This window comes from Cucurbita pepo, chromosome LG05, assembly GCF_002806865.2.
Source record: "Cucurbita pepo subsp. pepo cultivar mu-cu-16 chromosome LG05, ASM280686v2, whole genome shotgun sequence".
NCBI lineage: Eukaryota > Viridiplantae > Streptophyta > Magnoliopsida > Cucurbitales > Cucurbitaceae > Cucurbita > Cucurbita pepo.
The window spans coordinates 6,917,869-6,936,154 of record NC_036642.1 but is presented as its reverse complement, the minus strand read 5'-3'; the positions used below and the strand labels follow the sequence as shown (position 1 = coordinate 6,936,154).

Here is an 18,286-nt window from a genome sequence, read left to right as displayed (position 1 = left end):
TTATGATATATAAACTCGAGATACCTATGAATATCGTCTTTGAGTACTTTTCAGACCATCCAAATCTTAAATGTTTTAAAAATTTATGGTCCGAAAAAGTATTGCATATCATACATCGATGCAATATTATACATTTCAAAGTTGTCAACATCAACAACGGGGAGATTTCCAATTGGTGTGTGGAAAGCCCATCTCCATACGGGAATTTAATTCATTTTTTAATTCGGGTTTTATTTTAATAATAATAATAATTTAATTTAATTAAAAAAAATTGAAAAAATTAAAATTTTCTTCAATTTGGCCCTTCAATAAAACTCATGTATTCCGAATTTCATGTCTAATAACTCAAACAAACACATCTAAATATATAAATAATATTTCTCGTGAAATAACTTAAAATTTAATATGAAAATTACTGTAGAATAATACAAATCATTTGATAAATGTAACTTTGGAGTAAGTCGAGAACAAGTAGATGACCAAATAATTTAGGGTTTCTTCGGAGAGGTCGAGCCCGGGGGCGAAGATGTAGATTTAAGGATGTTATTCATGACTTGGCCTCTCACGGGGGGATTGTTAGGCGTGAAGAAGGGCCCTGGATACATACCCTTCTCGCTCGAGTTCTTTTCGCAGCCTTTCTCGTGTTCGTCCTCGTGCTCGTTCGACCTCTGCTTCTCATTTCCACCATCCATCAATCTCTCTCTTCTGTTTTTTATTTGATAAAAACTTTGATATGGTTGAAGAAATTAGGAGAATATGGTTTATATAGAGAGAGATTAGTGATCATACAACCCTGCAAGTGCATCACAGTCCAATCATGTCATGCCACGTGGATAAAAATGACATATATTGTGGACCCCAAGTGATGTATTCGTTGAGGTAAGATTGGCGGCGATTAGCCAAATATATGTTTCCAATCATTACTTCGATTTAATTAATTCATTTATATATATTTCTATTTAAAGAATAATATTTAATTAGTTTTGAGTTTTTTATTAAAATGTATAAATTAATATTTAATTATTTGTTGTATATTTATTTAAATTTTATTTATTGGTAATTGCATTTAAATTTTAAGGTCTAGTTTTGACAAGGTATTAATTGGACCTTAAACTAACCAAATCAGAAGGTTTAAGGTTAAAATTAACCCACCCAACTAACTAGGGTTGAGTTTTATTTATTTATTTATTTATTTTCAAAGGATTTATTCAGATGAGTCAAGGTCTTTTTATAATATATATTTTGTATTCAAAGAATTTTGCCAAGATACTAATTTTAGGCTTCGATACTCTTAAACTTAGTTGGGTCGGGTTTGAACGTTCTGAGATCCAATCCAATTATTCGGGTTCTATATTTTTTGAACCCAAATGAACCTAACCCAACCTAATCAAACCGAAGTTTTTATAACCTTAAATCCAAACCGTCCAGGTTCGATTGAGATGTTCGAGTTTTTTAAGTCATCGAGCCGTTCGAACATCTCGATCTTTTTTGTCTCTCTTCTCAAAGATTTGATGTGTTTTAATTAATTTTTGTATTAATCTTTCAAACATTTTAAATAAATATAAAAAAAAAATATTAAATGTTGGACTAGTCAAGAATGAGGATAAGAACTTATTGTATAATAATTTTAAATATCAAAATTGAGATCCAAAATCTAAAAACGATATATGTTGGACCATGACGTGAAAATAAAGTTAAATTTATTATATGAGACGAAGAACATGACGTATAATAGAGAAAAGAACAAATGGTTCACGTGTGCGATGTTTGCCACGCTGACTCTAATACTTAACCAGTATTTATATGAGAGTTTTGTCGGGTTTTCTCATTTTTAGTATGAATTTGATCCCTTTGAAGGCTTGCCATAGGCTTGGCTTTGTCTTCTTCTTGAGGCCGGGGAGATGTCTAACATCCAAGCCTCAACGAGGTATTAAAATACTATAATTTTTCTTTAACGTTCAAATTTTCGAGATTTTATTGAAAGTGGTGTAGAACGGAAACTTGAGTCAGAATCAAACACCTAAAAAATGGTCAAAAGTTAACCCGAAGAGGTATTTCGGCCATTGTGCCCTGTTTTAGAATCGAACACCTAAAAAATAGAGATTAGTGGAAAAAAATAAAGAAAAAAAAAGAAATGCAGAAAAGGAAAGAGATGGAAAAAAAAGGATAGAGAGAGGAGGGAAAGTTCTAGAGAGACGGGAGAGAATAGTAACCGTCACCAACTCCGTCCCGACCATGAGAGGTCCAATTTCGATCAAACTTCCTTCACGAAAGTTTTCTCATAAACTTAAGGAGAAGTACTCTGAACCTTTGAATCATCCAAAACCATCAAAGAATGCAGAAGATTATTAGGATTTAAGTTCTAAAATTTAAGTATGTTAAACTAGGAAGTGTTACGCTCATAATTCCTGAAGAAAGTTAGAGTTGAATCAGATCGGAGGTGGCAATTCCGTCATTTGTCAAGATGTGTAAGTGTTAAACATTTGACTTATTTTGGACTCGGCTACCTGTCTATATTTATAAGGAAGAAGAAGGATGCATGTCACACTGTGGTAGGGACATGTGTCAGGCAGAGAGGCGAGCCGTGTGTCTGGCCGGAGGACGGACACGTGTTTATCTATCATTCGCATAAAGGAAAATCGAAAAAAAATACCAATTATGTTGGATTCGAAGCCTGGCGGACCATGACCCGAAATTGAAAACCCAGTAACTCGTGTGCGACCCGGACTTCCCTAACCCGATCTGACGCCCTCATCAACTTCTGTGGTGTGTCACTTTGGGAAAAAAAATGAAGGAATTTGTGTGCTTTAGGGATCGAGCTAATGTCGTCGAGTCGAACGAGCCAATCAAAAGACGACATGTGTCCAGCGTCTATCGCAACTTCCTTACTGCGAGGTGGGTGTGCGTGAATCCCCTCTGGACACGTGGAAAGCGCGTGGCAGGCATGTGAGAAATGATTTTTGACCCGTTTGGCAGCTTTTTGTCCCAATTTCAATACTAACCTTAATTTAGCTTGATTCCTACCACCAAAATTTTAAGAGATTTGGAGTTTACATCGAGCATAAATGCAAGCTACCGAGGGCAGCTACATCCCGGTAAGTAACCACGTGACTATAGGCAAGTAATACTTGTAGAAATCATTAGAACGTGCTAGCATGCAAGCATAATTTACGTCAGGTGGTTAGAATATGAGTGATTAGGACTTCGAATGAGCAACTGGGGTGAAAATGACGCATATCTTATAAAATTACAAAATTACCTTTAGAACAAAAAAACTGAGAAGCATGCCTAATTTAATGTCTTCCAATATGGTAGCATTGAGGAAGGGATACTGTGATCTCTGCTATGGGTGAGTGATCGATGTTATCTTCCTATTGAGCTTGTTTAATTGTATGCATAATTTAGTCAGTTTGCATATGCATGATTAGGACTTAGAACGAGCAATTCAGGTACTCATATAATTAAAAAGCTCGTAGTCTATTACATAGTTTTGGTCAATCATGTACTTACGAAGCATAGATATGTAGAACACGTAATACATCACAAAAAGTGCATGGTGGTAGAGTAAATCAATAAGCCATCGGTCTAATTCGATTTAGAATTTACGATAAAGCATGGGCTTAACTTGTTTTTACGCCTGAACCTCAAAACACCCTTCATAGGCGTCATCTTCAAGAATACCTTGTAACTTACTTTAAACTCTAAATTACTCTACCTTACATAAGGCTTATCCATCCTTGTCCTAATTTTCTACGTGGCCTCACTCGATAGCTTGATCTAACTTTGGTCCTAACAGCTCGAGCTCACTCACTTTGTTCCAACATACCAGGCACCTGCATCGTTCCAACCTATCAAGCACCTACACCGTTCCAACATATCAGGCACCTGCACCATTCCCCAATAGAGCCTTGTAGTGTCATGCCAATGGTTGCTTGGAAACTATTACTATAGATGAATTCCATGAAGTGCAGCTTAGAGTCCAAATTGATCAAGAAATCTATACGTTGGCATGTAACATGTCTTCTAATATTTGATTCAAACGTTTTGTTTACCAATTTGCTTGTGGGTGAAAATTAGCACTCCATATAGTTTAACAATATCCTTTCCAAATAGTTAGTGCTTCGGCCTATTAGAAAATCAACTGGAACCAAGTCGAGGGAATATCTAAGCGTGAGTTGTGACTAGACCGAGTACATGGAGGTGGATATGCGAGTTGGGTTAGGCAAGCGGGTGGCGCTCGAGTTAGGCTTTACGCAACCGAAATTCAAGTAGATATTCCATCTTAGAATTTATTCATGGACCCAATTCTTGAAATTTTAAAACATTATTATGGTCTTAATTAGGTCACAAATGATACTAGACAATTCCAAAATAGTCAAAGTCAAATCCCGACAAGGAAACCAAAAGTCAAACCCGACAACGTTGGTCAATAAAGTTGGGTGAAATTGTGAGAAAGAATCGTCATTACATACGCAAATATGAGTGATTTGATGTGGAGATAGGCATGTGGTTGAGTATTTAAGTGAACCCTTCTTCATGTTTTGTTGTAAGAGGTTATGAATATGGCGGCGGGTGAAGGATATCCATTGAAGCTCTACTCGTACTACCTCAGCACTTGTGCTCAACGTGTTCGAATAGCTCTTAACTTAAAAGGTCTTTGATTTGATCCTTTTTTGGGATTGTTTTCTTCTTTTTTTTTGTTATGTTCTTACTGTTCTTCGCCTGTTTGTTTGGTTAATTTATGATCAGGGCTAAGGTTTGAGTACAAAGCTGTTGATCTTATGAAGGGAGAGCATTTGAGTCCTGGTATGTTTTTATCTTATGCTTCTAATCCTTTTATTCTTATGAAGCTTCCTCTGTTTTGGTTCAATATGTTACCAATTCAATTTTGTCCCAATTTTAATAGTTAGAGTAAACAACCAAATGGGTTTCGTGAAATCCCGAAAAACATTACTTATAAGGGTCTGAAACTTCTCCCTAACAGACATATTTTTAAAATTTTAAACAGATGTCCAAATGATTCGGTATGATATCGTTCACTTTTAAGCCTGAGTTCTCATGGCTTTGCTTTGTGTTTCCCCAAAAGGCCTCATACCCACGATCATTCCTTAACCAATATGGGACGTACTCCCAATAATCCTTAACATGTGTAATCCTAGTAGAAGTGTTTTAGAAAACCGACAATATTATTTCTAAGAAGGATAAGTTTTAAAAATTTTGAGGGGAAGTCTGAACTAAAAGTTCAAAAAAGACAATATCGGCTTAATTAGATGTTTGAGCGGTGGCTGCGATTGCTGGCCGGAAGTTTGTGTGTGGACGCCACGTAATAGGTATGTACAACGTTGGTTCTTCCAAAGCTAATTAGTTGTCGTCCACAGAAACTAGGTATAGCTAAACTGCTAACGTTTGGATAAACGATGTCGGCAAAGGTTGGATTATTGGCAACCACAAAAGCTGTTTGATGAAAATAAAATTAGGTTTAGATCTTTGTTATTTTATTTTTTATTTTTTCATTAAAAACTGGTTGTACCCAAATAAAATTGGTACAAAATAGAAGATATTTTAAATTGAGTAACTATTTGTGTTCACGATTAGAATCTTGACTATTCTCAAAAGTCAACACAGATCAGTATGTTATGTCTTCACTCACATGCATTTTAGTAAAAAATTTAAGGAACAAAAAGATCTCTAAGAGCGGTTTCCTGGATTAGAAATAGAGTAGTTGGGTTTTCAGATAAAGCAAACGATTCGTTCTGACAACTTTGGATCAGATTCACCCTTTGAATTAGCCAATCTTACAAAATCGATCGGGCGGACAGGTTGAGAAGGAATTCTTAGTGGAAAAAAGAATCGTTGAGAGATAGATTCGACTAGTTGGTTAGGATGAATGAGCGGTTGTGCAGCATGCTCCGAAGACGATTGACCCTGAGAGTCAGTCCAGTCAGAAAGGGGAAGAGATCACTTAACATAAAATTGTTCCAAACAAAACAAATTTAACGTTATGAATAAACCACTAAAAAACGAAAATCTATCTTGTTAGTATTGGTAGTAATTTTGAATTTTTTCAAGTTTTTCTTAGTCATCCTATCCTAAGAATCACACTCATTCAGACATGATCTCAGTTCATTCATGTACCTCTCCTTTACTTTGTATCACACGCCCTTCTCCTTCACTTTTCTCAATGCACCTTAAGTAGCACATCGAGAGAAGTTGTCTTGCATGACGACGACGTTTTTCATTCTCCCGACACCTTAAAAGTGACGTTAGGAGAGGCATTTTTCCTCACGTTTTGTAGCATCCCGAGATCAAATTATAGATCATTTCTCATTATTTAGTCCTTTTGAATTTATGTTTGAGTCATAAACAAAGTTGAAGCTAATTAATTTTTTCTTTCCTTCTCGTTCTTGCGGTGCTTAGACTTTCTAAAGCTCAATCCCGTTGGCTTTGTACCTGCTCTCGTGGATGGCGATATCGTCATTGCCGACTCTTTTGCAATAATAATGGTTCATCTTTAGATTTCGTATATGATAAACATATCTAATAAATCTTCTATTCGATCTTAAGTTTTTTGAGTTTTGAAATTTTACAGTATTTAGAGGAGAAGTATCCTCAACATCCTCTATTGCCGAGTGATCTTTATAAAAGAGCTATCAATTACCAGGTATTTTGCACGTGTTAAATTTGTATATGAACATACCTTAACGGGTCAAAACATTATGTCTTTCCTTTCTAAGATTTGAAGGTTCGGTTCTGATATATTAGGAGAGCTGCTAACGATTCTTTTTTAATCAAAACTTAATCGATGTATGATTGAATAACTTGTTTAATAACACCATCGTAACGTGACTGTCTCTTAGTATCGAAATAAGTTATTAAATGATTGATCGACGTTATTGTATGGAACATTGAATATCCACAGGCTGCAAATATTGTTTCTTCAAGCATACAACCTCTTCAAAACCTAATTGTTGAGGTGAGTGATTAGTTGATGTGATGGTCTTTTATTGTATGTTTTCGTTGTTTTTAAGGTTTGAAATCTTATGGATATTAATTTACAGAATTATATTGAGGAAAAATGTGGTGTAGAGGACAAACTTTCTTGGGTTCATATGATCATTGGAAAAGGTTTTTTAGGTAAGTTTTGAGTTATTTTATTTATTATTTTTTCTATTAAGTGTTTTATCCATTAAATTATATTCACATTTTTAATTCCATTCGGTGTCTAATATCATAATCATTAAACTTTCAAAGTTTCGGAGCTAAATTTTGTAATTTAACCCGACTTTTAAAACATAATTTGGGTGTGGAAACTTTCTCCTAGCAGACGCGTTTTAGAGCCTTTAGGAGAAACTCGAAAGGGAAAGCACAAAGAAGACAATATCTACTAGCAATAGATCTGAGCCGTTACATAATATAACATTATTATATCGTATTCAAAATGAGCGAGTACACGTCTATGTTTCTAAATATCATGAAATTGTATGGGGTTTTAAGTAATTTTTGAAAGTTTTTAATTATTTTTTTTTTTTATTTTTTTTTATTTTTTATTTTTTATTTTTTTTGTTTTGTTGTTGTTTATCAGCACTTGAGAAGTTACTAAAGGATCATGCTGGAAAATTTGCCACTGGAGACGAAATTTACCTGGTTAGTTTTATAGTTTGGAGTTTAGTAATTGTCTCGTGTGTTCATGTATATATCATCTCGTTGATAAGCATTCTTGATTTTAGGTTCGGTTTAGTAACTATTTAGTTTTGCAAAATCTATTAAACATAAAAATTTAAAGTTTAAAAATTTATTTAACATGAATCGGAAGGTTCAAGACTAAACTTATAACTAATTTAATCGAGTGTTAGTTGATCAATTGTAAAACTTGATGAGTAGATGCTAGAGCGTTTGAGAACAAGGTAGAAGGAAAAACATAAGGAACCAAGCCAATAAAATGAAGCCCAACTCGAACAAATGGGAATGAAAGTAAAGGACTCCGAGACCCAAAGGAAAGGGAAAGGCAAAGGAATTGGGTTGAATCCCAAATCCCGTCAGCCTCGACAAGAGGCCGAGATTGAGCCAAGATCGAGCATCAAAATATGAATGTGAGAAAGCTTTCTAGGAATTTTTACTACTTTATGTCATAGCATATTATATTGCAATGAGTTTTGCCTTGATCAAGGTAGAAAGTAGTGGTCAACGACTAGTTCACCATACCAAGAAAGTCGTCAAGGTTGAGACTAGATAACCACATGTAGAGAAGTTTTCCCTCGAGCACGATATTACTCTCATAATTCCAAGCACATATATTAATTGTTCTTAGCACGCAAAGTTCACGTACGTTTTTCCTTATCAACAAGTGACTAGAGCAAACATGGACTCGACATCTTAAGCCAAAATCTACTCAAACTTCACTTGAAACGCCCCATTATCATAATAGACTGTATTGTAATAATTAATTGATTATTTCTCGAGTTTATAAGATTAAAAGAGTAATTTATATTGAGTTTCTTTTGTGCAAGTTCGTTTGACGAACAATTCTTATGTTTGATAATCAACTATTTCTTACGATGATTTGCAGGCGGACTTGTTTTTGGCACCTCAACTCTACCGTGCCATAGAGACATTCAATGTTGACATGGTATTATTCCTTCTCTTAAAATTTTCATTGGCTCCCATATTAAATTCAAAGTTTAAGTTCTAAATATGCAGGTTCATTGCTGATCAGTTCTTGATGTTCAATATTGTTTTGCAGTCCAAGTTTCCACTTCTGTCAAGATTGTATGAGGAATACAAGGAGGTACCAGCATTTGAAGATGCAGCACCAGAGAAGCAGCCTGATGCTCCTTCTCAAACCTCTGCCTAAAATTAACAATACGCACTTCATGGATTTGTAGTGTTCGTTGTGTATTTTGGATCATCTTGAACTATTTTGGTGCTTTTCGTTAGTTTTTTCCAAGCTATAAAAAGAGTTCTCGTGAAATCATCAAGTAAAATTATCAACAATCGAACACCGTGAGTATAATAAAAGAAAGCTTCATAAGAATGCATCCAATTTGTTTTATGGCCTACACGATTGAATGCTTTTTAGTTTCTTGTATTTATAAGTTTTGTGTATATCTAGTTTCCTTCAACTCCAAGCGCTGTTCAAAAACAAGGCATGCCATTTATTTCCTTACACTAACAACATATCTGTCCTGATTTCACCCAAAGAGCACAAATAAGAACCAAGTAGAAGGAGAAGGGATGACTAGAAGACCTACATAATATAGGTGTGGACTTCGTTTTGGACTTTTTTTTTTGCAGAATACCTTTGATTAGAGCTTAAGCAAACCTTCCTCCCTTGACCCTAAACTTTATTCCACATGTTCTTTGTTTAGGACTAAATTTAAGTGTTCTAGGGCTAACTTGTTCGTCATATGTAAGCCAATCTTTAATTTGTAATTCGAGTTGGAACGATAAAGAGTGTTCTTTCCTTTGTTGAGATTTAATGAACACTCCTCTAGTTTTTGGTACAAAATGTCACTAGACGTACATAGTTCATCCCCGATTTTCAATAATAGCCAAGTCAAGGTCCCAAGGCTCCAAGTCAACCCGCGCTTTTTAGAAGAATCCTGCACCCATAGTCATACGATCGAGCAGCCCTTCCCATTAGGCTTGTTGTCTAAAAACTTGTTCAGAAATACTACAGTGAAAGGAAGATAGGAGTTTGACCAAATAGGATTGTCTAATTCTTATGGAACTTATCACTAAGAGTGATTTCATCCGACCAATCAAGTGAGTGAAAAGTGTGAGATTACCTAAGAGGAGTTAGGAAAAGAACAGGTTCCTCATTTTGCAATTCATGAATTGATAGCAAACTTATAAACAAGCAGATTGGATTAATCACCAACTTGTACATATTTCGCAACTGTGGGTGAGGAACTAGTTCTAGCAACTTGATTGATCATTTAAAGGTAGCAGTCCATGGCCTTTTCTTTCAATCTCTATCTTGTTTGTGAGTGATTCTTGTCTTATGTGCGCGCATAGGAGTCAAGTAATATAAGCCAAAGGTGTCCAGGGAAACCATTCTACGGGAATTCGCATAATATCCACGACCATAACAAACGTCCCACTAAGACTACACCAATGCCTTACATGAAACAAGCTATCCATGTCCCCAGGAACAAGATTTTCTCATAATGAAAAGAAAGAAGAAACAAACTATAAGAACATGCAAGGAGAAACAAGCAGGAATGGTTATTTAGCTACCATCATATTATCATTCATACGAAGTAAAGAAAGAACAATAGAATCTTAAAAAATTGGCAATTCTACAAGCTTCTGCAAAAAAAAAATAAACACACGTAGAAATTTTTTGTAAACGACCTAGTTCTAGGCAAGAATTTCTCATCAGTTGCCTTGAAACCTCATTTACTGTTATCTCCAACGTTCTCTTAAACAACTAGGTATTAAATCAAAACTGTCAGAATTGCAAGCTAATACAGAGAGAAGAAATAAGTTTCATTTAAAATATCAAAAAGTAATAAACCAAGGCAAGCAGAAACTCCCTCATTTCACAATGTTCAAACAGACTTAATGGTAATAATGTGAACATAAATTCCATATAAATTTAAAACTGACAAAATCGACTAGCTTAGCTTAGGCAGCTTCAGATAGAAAAGCTCTTCCAGGCTGACGGTTTGCTAGAGGGCCATGGCATCCAAGAAGCTGCACAGTCCAAATGCAACCCCACGGGTTAACAAATATAAAGAAAAACAATACCATGCAACTCCAAACAAACGATAGAAATAAGAAACATATTTTGGCCACATATTGTTGTGCTTCCAAGTATGAAGACCCAAGAAATATATAAGCTTATGCTACAAAAATATAATTCTATGACACAAATCCCAACCTAGAAGCCATTCATATCATCTAGTGAATAACTTTGTTGTATGTCTTAGAGAAGTGCCCTACGTTTCTATAGATTGTGCTTCCAAGTATGAAGACCCAAGAAATATATAAGCTTATGCTACAAAAATATAATTCTATGACACAAATCCCAACCTAGAAGCCATTCATATCATCTAGTGAATAACTTTGTTGTATGTCTTAGAGACGTGCCCTACGTTTCTATAGATTCAATAGACCTTGTATTGGATGCTGAGTACTAGTCAACCCGAGCATAACTTAGAGAAGACTATTACCATCCAAGAGGTCAACAATTCAATCCCCTACTTTACAATTGATGAACTCAAAAAATAAATGAATGAATAAATACTTCGCACTAAATTGTTTTAGTTTAATGCAACGAAATTTATTTTGAAGGAAAGAAAAGGTAGCCTCTCCAAACTACCATTAGATTCATTCTCCTATATCGCGCTTTTATAAAAAAACAAACAGAAAAAAGCTCAATCCATTTCCAACAATAAGAACAGGAAAGCAATGATATAGTTGTCCACAATGTCGCTTACCTTGGCATTAACACCATCGGGCATAATCTTGTTCTCTGACTTGAACTTTAGATAATCAGCTCGGCTGAACTTAGTGAATCCCCTGAGAAAAAAAAACAGTTTGGAACAATCAACATTCAATCAAATAAAATACTCTAAAATGTTCCCATCAGATCCCAGGCAAAGAACTACGATTTTGAAAAGTGCACACATAAAATTCAAGGCTAAGAAAACTGAAACTACATTAAACCCAGTTAAGGGGCATACCACTTCCTGCTAACAATGATCTTCTGACGACCCGGGAACTTGAACTTAGCACGGCGAAGGGCCTCCTGAGCATGTTGGCTGTTGTTGTCCTTGCAACGAACAGAAAGAAGAACCTGACCAATGTCCACTCTAGCGCAAGTTCCTTGGGGCTTACCGAACGCACCTCTCATTCCAGTTTGGAGCCTATCAGCCCCAGCACATGAAAGCATCTTGTTAATTCGCAGAACATGGAAAGGATGCACCCTAACCCTCAAATGAAACGCATCCTTCCCAGCGAATTTCGACATATACTTATTGCAGGCAATACGAGCTGCTTCCAAAGCCTCACTGGATACATTTTCTTTCTCCCAACTCACAAGATGAACACAGAAGGGGAATTCATCAACACCTTTCTTCTTCATTCCAACATCATAAATCCTGATCTTGGGATCGGGGACACCACGACAAAATCGCGATTTTGGGTAGGGCTTATTCTTAATTTGGCGATAACATCTAGCAGGTCCTATGCAAAAATAATGAAAACCAATCATCAATCAATCGGCATTTGCAGATAACAAAGCTTTATCACCAAAGATATATCCAAACATTAAGGATGAAAAATGTTCATTAGACAAGTAAAGAGAATGGAAGAAGGCAGAGGAAAAACAAATACTTCTCCCCATGGCGTTCGTCCCCTCGTCCCCTCGTCCCTCTGCTGCTGCGAACACGAACTTCGACCTGCTAGGTCGAAAATTAGGGTTTTTAGATTCTTTTAAAAGAAAGATGAACAAGAAAACTTTTGTAGAGGCCCAGTTTGTAGAGGCCCAATATTTACGGCCCGGGAAAGGCCCAAATGCAAATAATATAAATAATGGGAGAAGGGACAAGTACGTGCCGTTTCGGGTCGCATAATTAATCTAGTAGATATCTACAAGTTTTCCTATGTGCTCTAGAAAATTCCTCGAAACCCTAAGCAGATTTTAGTCATCCATCGTGAGTCGACTACCTATGTAGTCCCTGGTCACCTATCAGGGCTGGTTTACAAAACTACGACTCCGCCTTGTCCCATTTTCACATTCAATAGGAACACTCCCTCGTGATGTCTAACCATGTAGTCCCTAATCTCTTTCAAGTCTGATTTAAGGAGTCGTGGCGTCACCCTTAACCCATTCCTACATTCAATAAACACGTAAACATATCTACTTGTGTAGTCCCTAGTCCCTCTTTAGAACTGGTTTACGAAGTCGCAGCGTCAACCTTGACTTGTTTCTGCACATAATAGAGATACTCGTTTACAGAATCGTAGCTTCCACCCTGTTTCTGTACTCAATGGTCTTAGGGGTTCTAGTGACATCATTCACCCTACTATCAAGCCGATTGGACTTTCTTGGTCATATTTATCGTGGAAGTCTACTAGGTCATTTGGACGTCTAGGTGGTATACTTGTCTCTCATTTCCAAGACGTTCGAGATTAACTCCTCATGGCTAATCCAACCTCTAGATGCTTAAGTCTAAGATTTTTAATGTAAACTTACATAGTACGTGGTTTAACGTACAAAATAATCAAAATGATCATGTTCAAGTAATAACCTCAAAGGTTTATAGTATATGGATAAGTCGGGTGTTTTATCTCAGTAACATTAGTGATACGGTCCTGTAATTGTTACAAATGATTTGATTTCAAATGGTTCATGTAGAGATATGTGAGTGGTCCCGTAATTGTTACAAACGATTTGATCAAATGTTTTATGTAGAGATATGTGAGTGGTCCTCCAATTGTTACAAATAATTTGATCAAATGGTTCATATGTGAGTGGGGTATCCTATACAATTAATTTGTATAAAATTAAACTACAAAATTTGTAATTTCTACTCCTTCTAAATTCGTTAATGGAAAAGATTAATATTTCATGCGATTATAAATACGAACATATTGGAGCACAATGATTAGCCATTTATTAAATAAAAATGTCACAAACATTTAAATAAGTTTCTTCCGTCAATAACTAGGCATTGGGATGAGATGTCAATCTATTCAAAGAATTAGAAAGATATCTTCTCAATCAACACCTCATCCATCTCTGATTCTTCGGACTCTCCATCGATCAAATCATCATGGTTGATCCTTACTTTCTCTCACCATCTACTGTTCATTCCATTTGATTTTGCTTTGTTTCGGTTCTGATTTCCTCAGCTAACTTGATTTCATCTTCTGTTTCTCAAGGCTGAAAATGTGGCGTCGCCTCCGTTGAAGCTTTACTCGTCCTGGAGGAGCTCTTGTTCTCAACGTGTTCGAATTGCCCTAAACTTGAAAGGTCTTTCATCTCTTCTCCATTTTTCTTCTCTTTTCATCTCATGGTTTTAATTTCTGTCTGGTAATCGATTGTTCGCAGTTCGTTGTTNACATCTCTGCACGTCTGGTGCTTACTGCTCTCCATGTTTTCATTTTTCCTTTATTTTTTATTTTCTTTTCCTTCTTTTGTTCTTGTTGTTGTTGTTGTTACTGTTTTCAGGGCTAAATTTTGAGTACAAAGCCGTTAACCTACTGAAGGGAGAGCAATTCACTCCCGGTAATGATTATGCTATCTTCTCTGTATTTTGGATTTAAGTTTTTCTACGTTTACTCATTTGTTTCTGAGGAAGCTTGTATTCTTCTATCATCGTCTTCTGCTTTTTAATTTCATTCTCAAGGAAGTTGAAGCTGATTTTCTCCGTTTACTTTGTTTTTGTCCTTGTTTTCCTGATGTTTAGAGTATGAAAAACTCAATCCTATCGGTTATGTACCTACTCTCGTGGATGGGGATATCGTTATTGCCGACTCTTTTGCTATATTAATGGTTTGTTCTTTTCATTTCCAAATTATCTATGATAAGTTTTCAGTTGTGTAGCTGCAACTGATCGCTTGTATTTGTTTTAAACATACAGTATTTAGAGGAGAAATATCCTCAGCATCCTCTGTTGCCAAGTGATCTGAGTAAAAGAGCTGTTAATTATCAGGTATGTTGCATTTGTTAATCATGTCTGGGATTAATGTACATTTGGTACCTGCAAATGTGCAAGAAATGCGCCAAAATAACAAGGGAGGGACTAGTTTGTATGGGGGCTGGGGACTAATTTCTATTTGTGGAAATTGCAATTTTATAATAACAATGGAGGGAGCCTAATGATTCTTCCTTACTCATAGTATAACTGATGCAGGGTTGTGATCAAAACTGAGAACCATTTTACCCGTTGTTGTATGTAACATTAAAGTAACTTCTCGAAGTTTTTTCTCAGGCTGCAAACATTGTTTCTTCTAGCATACAGCCTCTTCAAAATCTAGTTGTTCTGGTGAGCACATGCATTCTCTTGGCATTTAGTTGATTTGATGCTCTTTTAATGTTTTTACCCTCATTATGTCTTAATCTTATATATATGATGTTTTCCATTCACTTGTTTGTTTCCTCCTTCTGCTTGGTATTTTTCAGTTTTTAATCTTATTTACTAATGAACTGTTTTCTCAATTTACAGAAGTACATTGAGGAAAAATCTGGTCCAGAGGAAAAACTTCATTGGGTTCAACGTGTCATTGAAAAAGGTTTTGCAGGTAAGCTTGAGTTGCGATGAAACATAAGAATTAAGAACTTATTTGGACAAGTAAGGTACAAAGGTTGAAAAACAAATGGTTGCTGATTAGTAGCTGTTGATTCTGTCCTCATAATTGATAAGTAATCATTTATATACATCAATCTCTTTTATATAATCAGACCAGGTAAGGACATGGTGCATGATAAATTAGACAACTTAGACTGAATTTAGACGAGCTTACATTGTACCAGTTCAAAAAAATTTCCTACGGAAGACAAACTTAGCACATGGAATAGATGTAGGACATATGCAATGATTGTGTCCAGTCTTAATTTACATAACTGACGTCTAGTTGTGTTAATTGTCATCAGTCAGCTTCAATTAACCCTCCCTCAACTTGAGAAGGAAAAAGAAAATCTGCTAAAACCGCAGCTGCCTCACCTCTTAATTTGTACAATTTCTGAAAGAATTATTTTTTCTTCCATTGACGTGTGTTTCACTCAGTTTCAGCGCTTGAAAATCTACTAAAAGCTCATGCTCTCTCAAATCTTAATATGTATATAGCTGAATGAGTTATATATTTTTTACTATCATTAATTTTTTCTGCATTTCTATGTGTTTCAGCACTTGAAAAGCTGCTAAAAGCTCATGCTGGAAAATTTGCTACTGGAGATGAAATCTTTCTGGTTAGTTTAAGTTTGTGCTCAAGAGTTATCCATGATACAGGTGGTAGCAGTTTATAGAAATTCTAAGTGATTATCTCATCTGCATATCATCTTGCGGTTTGCCCTCAGGTCGAATGGTGGCTAAGATTTTTATTGTGGTCTATTGTGAAACTGTATTGATAGAACCCAACCTATTTTACAATTCAGGCAGCATTGCAATAATAAAATAGATTTTTTGGCGTGTTTGGTGAAAAATACTTGTGTTAAAAGTTAATATCTTTTCGGAAGGGTGATGATTAGTACAGTCTTCAAATGGAGTTCTCATTTGCAAACCTTTCTATAATTATTCTCTTTTAGACATTGGTGCCAATTGGAGTGAATTTATGTAAGTTCTTAGGCGTCCTTCAATATGCCCTATCCTCCCTTTGGTGACTTCATTATTAATGAAAGTTGTTTTTTTCCCTAAAAAAACAATAGATTTCTTAAGTTTACAGAACTATAGTATATATTGAAATTCATTTATGCATCTATTGAGATCAGTCATTTCTTATCATTTGCAGGCGGACGTGTTTTTGGCTCCTCAAATTCATGGCGCCATTAATAGATTCAGTGTTGACATGGTATTACTGGTTCTTAAAATTTCATGTACTGGTTTTAAAATAGAGCTTACTTGTCCCATCTCTCCGCATAGCTTTGTTAACGATGAAGTACTAATACACCTTGTATCACTCTGTTTTTCATTGGTTCAATATTTTTTAAGAGCACGTCTATTGGCCTTCAATTTGCACCTTCGTTAGCTGTCTTTCACATATTTATATTTTAAAACCTTATTAAGAAGTGAAAGGAGGAGAGCAGTCGGAACTAGGAAGTACTATATTGCTATTATTTGAATGGAGACTGATTAGCCTATCAGCCTATAGTATGGTTACTTCCCTGATTACCGAGGAAACGAAGATCGCTTTGCTAGGAATATTAAGGGAATTATTAGATATATTATTAGGACTGTAAACAGGGCATAATTCTCATTGAATAAAAAGTTTTTAAGAAAGTGTTCGTAAATAGGATGAATTTTAAGTTTGGGTCCTATTAGTCAGTCCCTTAAGAACTAAACTTGTAATTTAACTTTTAAATACTGATATGGTAGGATTGTTGGGATGGGAAGAATTTGGAATGCAGTTATTTTGGGAAAGTTTAAGCTTTTGAAATGCTTAGATGTTGAATTTTCTTTTATCATTTCAATTTCCATTGCAAAGTTCGGATCATATCATTCTTATTAATCATCTGTCTGTGGTCGAGTTTAAATTATTAGCAGATGACGATTTATTAATCTATTCGTATCGAAAGAGTACTCGAAAGGCTCTTCACGAACCGTTAGAAGCTAGTACTTTTAATGCACTTAGATTACTGTAGTCATGATTTGTATGTGATTGCCAATGTAGTGTCAATCATTTCTATCAATTCCTTTCTCTCTGCTCCAGCTGACCAGTTTTTATCTTGAACATTCTTTGCAGTCCAAATTTCCACTTTTATCCAGGTTGAATGAGGAATACAATGCCATAGCAGCATTTCAAGATGCAGAGCCATCAAAGCAGCCTGATGCTCCTCAAAGCTCTAGCTAAATCAACGGTAAATTTCATGTGTTTGAAGTATGAATTTTAGAACACAAGTTTATGGATTGTGAATATCAATATGCTGCTTTCATTTTCCATTTCTGGATCACTTTCAACTCTTTTGGTTCTTTCATGTTTTTTGTTATTTCCCCAAATTAGATTTAGATTTGATGATGTAGTAATAAAGAAACAATGTTGACTTTCTAAGATCATATGCAACTATACACACATTATACACGCGTTTTACTTGAAAGTAAGAATGACAGATTTATTAATTAGTTCTCAGATTCATTGTTTTGAGAGTTTATTTGAAGTTAGGATTTTTGGTTTAAGTTTAAAATGCCATAATGTTATATTTTTAGATTTTTCTAAATGGAAGTTGATTTGGAGTTCAACAACTATTTCTTTCGTTTGAAATACACCTCGAAGATCAAGACTACTGCAACTTTGGTGTGTTTTTGCTAGTAAAGACAGTCCTTAGGCTTGTTTAGCGTCGAGCATCTAAGGCCTTGATTAGTGTCGAGCATCTATTCTATTATTGAAACTGACAATTTTGAATTGATTAACTAAGATCTAAGAGTGACTTGTCTAGCGTGGAGCATTTATTCTATTATTGAAACTGACAATTTCGACATCTATTCTATTATTGAAACTGACAATTTTAAATTGATTAACTAAGATCTAAGAGTGACTTAAATAGGAGAATTGTTATTATTTGCCAAATTGTGAAGTGAGTTAGAAATTTGTTAATGTTTTCTCTATATTTTAATCCCTGAAC

At 35.3% G+C, this 18,286-nt stretch overlaps 3 protein-coding genes across 3 annotated transcripts; 2 read left to right on the top strand and 1 right to left on the bottom strand.

Moving 5' to 3' along the window:
- Positions 1 to 4,539: 4,539 nt before the first annotated feature.
- On the top strand, positions 4,540 to 9,054 carry LOC111794835 (glutathione S-transferase 2-like). The gene is made up of 9 exons (XM_023676997.1): positions 4,540 to 4,653; positions 4,750 to 4,806; positions 6,418 to 6,503; positions 6,590 to 6,661; positions 6,920 to 6,973; positions 7,059 to 7,134; positions 7,583 to 7,644; positions 8,567 to 8,626; positions 8,741 to 9,054. Exons 1-9 carry the CDS (start codon positions 4,557 to 4,559, stop codon positions 8,849 to 8,851), a joined length of 675 nt encoding a protein of 224 aa, XP_023532765.1. The 5' UTR covers positions 4,540 to 4,556; the 3' UTR covers positions 8,852 to 9,054.
- Positions 9,055 to 10,467: 1,413 nt separating this feature from the next.
- On the bottom strand, positions 10,468 to 12,429 carry LOC111796140 (60S ribosomal protein L10-like). Its single transcript, XM_023678849.1, has 4 exons — positions 12,340 to 12,429; positions 11,688 to 12,189; positions 11,442 to 11,523; positions 10,468 to 10,695 (listed from the first exon to the last, which is right to left on the bottom strand). Exons 1-4 carry the CDS (start codon positions 12,347 to 12,349, stop codon positions 10,627 to 10,629), a joined length of 663 nt encoding a protein of 220 aa, XP_023534617.1. The 5' UTR covers positions 12,350 to 12,429; the 3' UTR covers positions 10,468 to 10,626.
- A 1,244-nt stretch (positions 12,430 to 13,673) lies between these two features.
- Positions 13,674 to 17,745, top strand: LOC111796257 (glutathione S-transferase zeta class-like). Its single transcript, XM_023679019.1, has 10 exons — positions 13,674 to 13,784; positions 13,891 to 13,981; positions 14,180 to 14,236; positions 14,418 to 14,503; positions 14,592 to 14,663; positions 14,943 to 14,996; positions 15,177 to 15,252; positions 15,858 to 15,919; positions 16,459 to 16,518; positions 17,410 to 17,745. Exons 1-10 carry the CDS (start codon positions 13,782 to 13,784, stop codon positions 17,515 to 17,517), a joined length of 669 nt encoding a protein of 222 aa, XP_023534787.1. The 5' UTR covers positions 13,674 to 13,781; the 3' UTR covers positions 17,518 to 17,745.
- Positions 17,746 to 18,286: the final 541 nt, after the last annotated feature.

Coding starts and splice junctions, on each gene's coding strand:
- LOC111794835 (XM_023676997.1), top strand. CDS start 4,557: ATGAATATGGCGGCGGGTGAAGGATATCCATTGAAGCTCTACTCGTAC. Junction 6,504..6,589: donor ACTCTTTTGCAATAATAATG/GTTCATCTTTAG, acceptor GAAATTTTACAG/TATTTAGAGGAGAAGTATCC. Junction 6,974..7,058: donor TTCAAAACCTAATTGTTGAG/GTGAGTGATTAG, acceptor ATTAATTTACAG/AATTATATTGAGGAAAAATG.
- LOC111796140 (XM_023678849.1), bottom strand. Junction 11,524..11,687: donor ATCATTGTTAGCAGGAAGTG/GTATGCCCCTTA, acceptor TTTTTTTCTCAG/GGGATTCACTAAGTTCAGCC. Junction 10,696..11,441: donor CCGATGGTGTTAATGCCAAG/GTAAGCGACATT, acceptor TGGACTGTGCAG/CTTCTTGGATGCCATGGCCC.
- LOC111796257 (XM_023679019.1), top strand. Junction 14,997..15,176: donor TTCAAAATCTAGTTGTTCTG/GTGAGCACATGC, acceptor CTCAATTTACAG/AAGTACATTGAGGAAAAATC. Junction 16,519..17,409: donor ATAGATTCAGTGTTGACATG/GTATTACTGGTT, acceptor CATTCTTTGCAG/TCCAAATTTCCACTTTTATC.